This window comes from Cupressus sempervirens, chromosome 7 (genome assembly GCF_028749045.1).
Source record: "Cupressus sempervirens isolate cs-2001-9-10 chromosome 7, ASM2874904v1, whole genome shotgun sequence".
In the NCBI taxonomy this organism is placed as follows: domain Eukaryota; kingdom Viridiplantae; phylum Streptophyta; class Pinopsida; order Cupressales; family Cupressaceae; genus Cupressus; species Cupressus sempervirens.
Window position 1 is genome coordinate 354759644 of NC_143124.1, and position 4411 is coordinate 354764054.

General features: G+C 33.5%; 1 protein-coding gene across 1 annotated transcript; it reads right to left on the minus strand.

Moving 5' to 3' along the window:
• Positions 1 to 513: 513 nt before the first annotated feature.
• LOC149546929 (uncharacterized) lies at positions 514 to 3542 on the minus strand. Its single transcript, XM_089791432.1, has 3 exons — positions 3080 to 3542; positions 2826 to 2915; positions 514 to 758 (listed from the first exon to the last, which is right to left on the minus strand). Exons 1-3 carry the CDS (start codon positions 3449 to 3451, stop codon positions 744 to 746), a joined length of 477 nt encoding a protein of 158 aa, XP_089647558.1. The 5' UTR covers positions 3452 to 3542; the 3' UTR covers positions 514 to 743.
• Between the last annotated feature and the right edge of the window lie 869 nt (positions 3543 to 4411).

Here is a 4411-nt window from a genome sequence, read left to right on the forward strand (position 1 = left end):
CCAATTTGACCGGTAAAATTGTCACAGCTCATTCAATATAGAAATCTTAAATTCCATCTAATTAGACACTGTCTATTATTATTCTCTTTTAATAAAATTTGAAATTTGATATGTTAAGTTGTCATTCAATATAGAAATCTTAAATTCCATCCAATTAGACAAAGTCTATTGCCATTCTCTTTCCATAAAATTTGATATGTTAAATTGCCAATTTTACTTGAAGTCCACTTTATTTCGTACAATTATTTATTAATCCCTAACTATAACCTTAAACTTCCTCAATTTATGCCTTCTATGTAAATATAAAGTAAACCCATTATATATCAAAACTATCAGAAGCTCTTTGATGCTGATTTTTTACAATGCAAGTAACTTGTTATAACTTGATCTACTTAATCTTGTCACTCCATTGCCTTCGAGGTGGAAACTGTCCACTGAAATTGTTTATCTCAAGGACTGCACTATGGATTTTCTATTTCAAGTGTTGCATACAGATTACATGAGATAAAAATATATGAATTAAGGATCCAGCTTTCTAAGTTTGCATATTATGATAGCTCAAAATTCATATGAGATAAAATATATGAATGAAGGATCCAGCTTTCAAGTTTACATATTATGATAGCTCAAAATTCATATTCAAGTTCACATGCTTGATTTCTGTTTAAAATAACTAGAGCCTAGCGGTTCAGTGAAGTTTCTTTCTATTGGCATGAGTGCAATTATGGTACTTCTAGTCCACATTAGTATAATCGAATCTGCAGAAACAAAGAAGATGTCAACATGTGAACCATTAACGCACGATGAACAAATTTCATGCACTCCATCACATTTAGCTCTTGATAAGCAAATTCCTCAAATGGTAGAAGCCTATAAATTTACTTGCAATACAGAAAAAGATTTTCTACAGTTACTGTCTCAATATTGAAAACCTATTTTATTGGAAGGGTTGAGAAGCAAGAAAGTCCAGGTTAAATAGGAAGAAAAAGTTCCCAAAAAGCATTCATTTCTGACTATTTTTCAGATTTCAAGGCAGAAGCAAGATATTTCCACAAAAGGAAGTAAAGTGGGGGTAAAACAAACTCCCAAGAAGCTATGAAGATAGGCTGGCAATTGTGAATGTTTAGAATAATTTGTTTTACTTCATCATTTATCATTGGTAAGGATGGAGTCAGAACCCCGAAGTTCTTTGTCTGTAAGAATTCAAAAGTTGTTTTAAGGAAATTCAATTTCATAAACGGATGATTCAATCTTAGCAGTGTAAGATCACTAACTGCTCGTCACAGGGGTTATGATATATGATGATAATCCCTAGAGATTTTTTTCATTCTCATCTTAAGTTTCTACCAGAAATCAATATAGTGGCATAAAGTCACCTGCATTTTCACCAATATTTGAGTCTAAGGCAGTGAAGCAATTAATGTTATTGAAATCGATTGAGGGGCAAGGTCAACAATGGTAGCAGAAAATAAGTTACAATCATACCTTGGAGTCTGCCCACTAGGACACAGGTAAGAACTCTATCTCATCTGCTGGATTTGCCAAGCACATGATAAAATAGTTAATTAAAAAACTATGGGACTATAACATAGGGACAAATTAGGTAAAAATAAGTATTTATAGCATATCAACCCCAAAGTTGTGGAGAAATGAGAGAACTGAGACAAAAGTGATGTTATTGTCAATATGCATAGATAACTGGCGTGAATTTGTATCCATTTGTAAGCATTTGACCATTTTGAGAATTTCACTGTACAATTCAAAAATTAAAATTGATTATTTCTAACCATAGTGCCATGATTGGGTGTATCTTTTTTCCCAAATTTATTTTGAAGCTTTATTTTTACAATGTCAAAGTCTTGTGCTCTGTCAGATCGATTCCGGTAGGCTTATTAAGAACCACTCAACTTTACCAACATTGATTCTAATATACTCATTAAGAACCATTCAACTTCGCCAATATTGATCTTGATAGACTCATTAAAAACCATTCAACTTTACCAACAGAACAAAAGCCTATTGCCCATTGATTACTTTCTCTTCAAATCTTCAAATTTATAAAAATGGATAAAACATGTTTTCGGTATTATTACTAAAATGAATTTTCAAATTACTGACACATGTTTGATTTAGGAGATATAAGAACATATCCCTTATAAAACTGATAATGTCTGTAAGTTTGCCATTCAAATTACTAGATTTACTCTCCTTGACTTTTAGTTTAGTTTATTTATCATTATATTACATTGTTAGCTTTGATTGTTGTCCATCTATTACTGAGGCTTTTACAAGAGTAAGGGAGAGAGAGTACTGTAAATGACACTGCATCTTCTCACTCTGCTCTGTTTCGTAGCTGCATAAGCCTTTCTAAGTCCAAAATTGATGTTTCCCTAACTTCAAATTCTCTGATTGTCGAATGATCAAATATCAAAGCAAATGGGTTATCAACCAGGGCCCTACTAATAGAGATCAGATTTTTAATTTTTTTTCGTTGAATGTTGAATGTTGCGATTTCCATCATGTGGCAGAGATAAAAATATATTTGAACAAAATGCTTTCAGCCTCAAACAGATATGTGAGAATTTATTAACTTGTTGATTTTGAAGGACTCTTAAAGATAATCCAAAGGAGGTTACAAACAGGGATTGATGTAAACATATGGATAAACAGTATGAAAATGGCAAGAAAAACAGAGAAAGAAACACACAAAAATTGATCTCCTCCCAATGAATTCTACTTAACCCTCCTGTAACATTGGCATTCAAAATACTAAGCATTATACATCTCATCACTAGAGAAAATTCAAGAACAGGCAGAGCTCTTACCCCTAAAGTTGCAAGTGTTACAAGGTTCGCCACAATAACCATGGCAGCTAGACCGTACATCCAATCACTGACCTTCGCATTAGGATTAACCTGCAAAAACCAATCCAATATGTAATCAGGCCCTACTTGTACCAGGCATTTTGGCCCATGGTCAAAAACGAAAATACCACCAGGGTTATAAAATGAATGTTATCAAATACCAAAGCATTAATTGACAAATTAACTGAAAAGAAAGAGGACTAGACAATACTAGCCTTTTCGCGATAAATGTTGAATAAAAGATACGAGACAACGGGGAATGCGAGAAATGCAGGTGCAAGCCACTCTGGTGCTTTAGAAGCAGATTGCACCGTCTCATTTGTCATTGAATCTGCTGCATATGCATCTTCCAAAAACAAAACAATACTTGCTATGCTTGTTATCCCTGCAACGGAGGCTCTTATAGATTGTTTGGGATTTACTGAATATGTCCTGAATACCCTTTTGGATAATGAATGTTGCGTTGAAAAAGTTCTGCTGGAAGTTTTCCGTGAGCAAGGCCATCTAATACCCAATTGCTGGTTTGGAGAGGTTTTAGATAAAAAGGAGGGTTTGGGTTTGATAGATAGAAGTAGCTCCATTTCCATTTGAATTCACAACAGCGGAACAAGAATTGTAAGCGGAAGAGAAATAAGCTTGGAATTTGGACTTTGGACTTTGGACTTTGAAAATACAAGATAAGTAGATCAGGGCAGCGCGTGTCTTCTCAATATTACTCGCTGATTTGGATAGCTCCGGTCCATACAACATGGATCTAAAAGAAATGAGACCCATGTTCAGATATACCCCTTTTGACATTTATTGTTTATTATTATATACATGATACTGACATCCAAGTTGCTTAAGGATAGTGCAGCGACTATCCTCGGTAGAAGATAGCATGTGTAAAATATGTTGGGATTCAATTCTGTATTGACAATTTTTGCTTGAATGCCATTTATTTTTGTGCTTCTTAGTTATATATAATGTATTGCTTATAATCGATCCTAGACATAGTAAGGATACATAAGAATAAAAAGATGCAAAATTCTATAAAAGGTTTAAGTTAAGGTTCTATATGGTGTTTTATTTTGGTGTTTGTGTGTTTAGTAAGGTTTGAACGTGTAGAGGTTGGTGGAAATGGGTATTTAATTATGGTTAGGGCTAAAAGTTCTATTCATAAGACTTGGTAAAAAGAAATTGAATACAAGGTATTAGAGTTAGGAAAGTCGAGATGAAGGAGAATGTGTATTAAGGGATGAGATGGATGAGGAAGTTTAAAAGTCTTATGGATGAATTTTATGTTTCCACAATCTATTTTTGACATATATGATCTATTTTTAGATTCGATTGTGTATATAATTTTTAACATCAATGTTTCAGGTCATACTATGATCCATCATCAGGATGAGAGAATGCAAGAATAGAATGGTAAAATGTGCAGACTAAGCCTCACTCACGAAGATTAAAAGAGGGATAAGGTAAGCACACAAACCGAGGAAGAAGAAAAAGTTTTAAAAGAGGGGGGATAAATAAATAAAGGAACATAATATTTTGGTAGCATATTG

Bases quoted from the DNA above. Each gene is read 5' to 3' on its own strand.
- LOC149546929 (XM_089791432.1), bottom strand. From the start codon at position 3,451: ATGGAAATGGAGCTACTTCTATCTATCAAACCCAAACCCTCCTTTTTA. The intron at 2,916-3,079 runs GCTAGTATTGTC...TGGTTTTTGCAG, and splicing joins TCAACATTTATCGCGAAAAG to GTTAATCCTAATGCGAAGGT.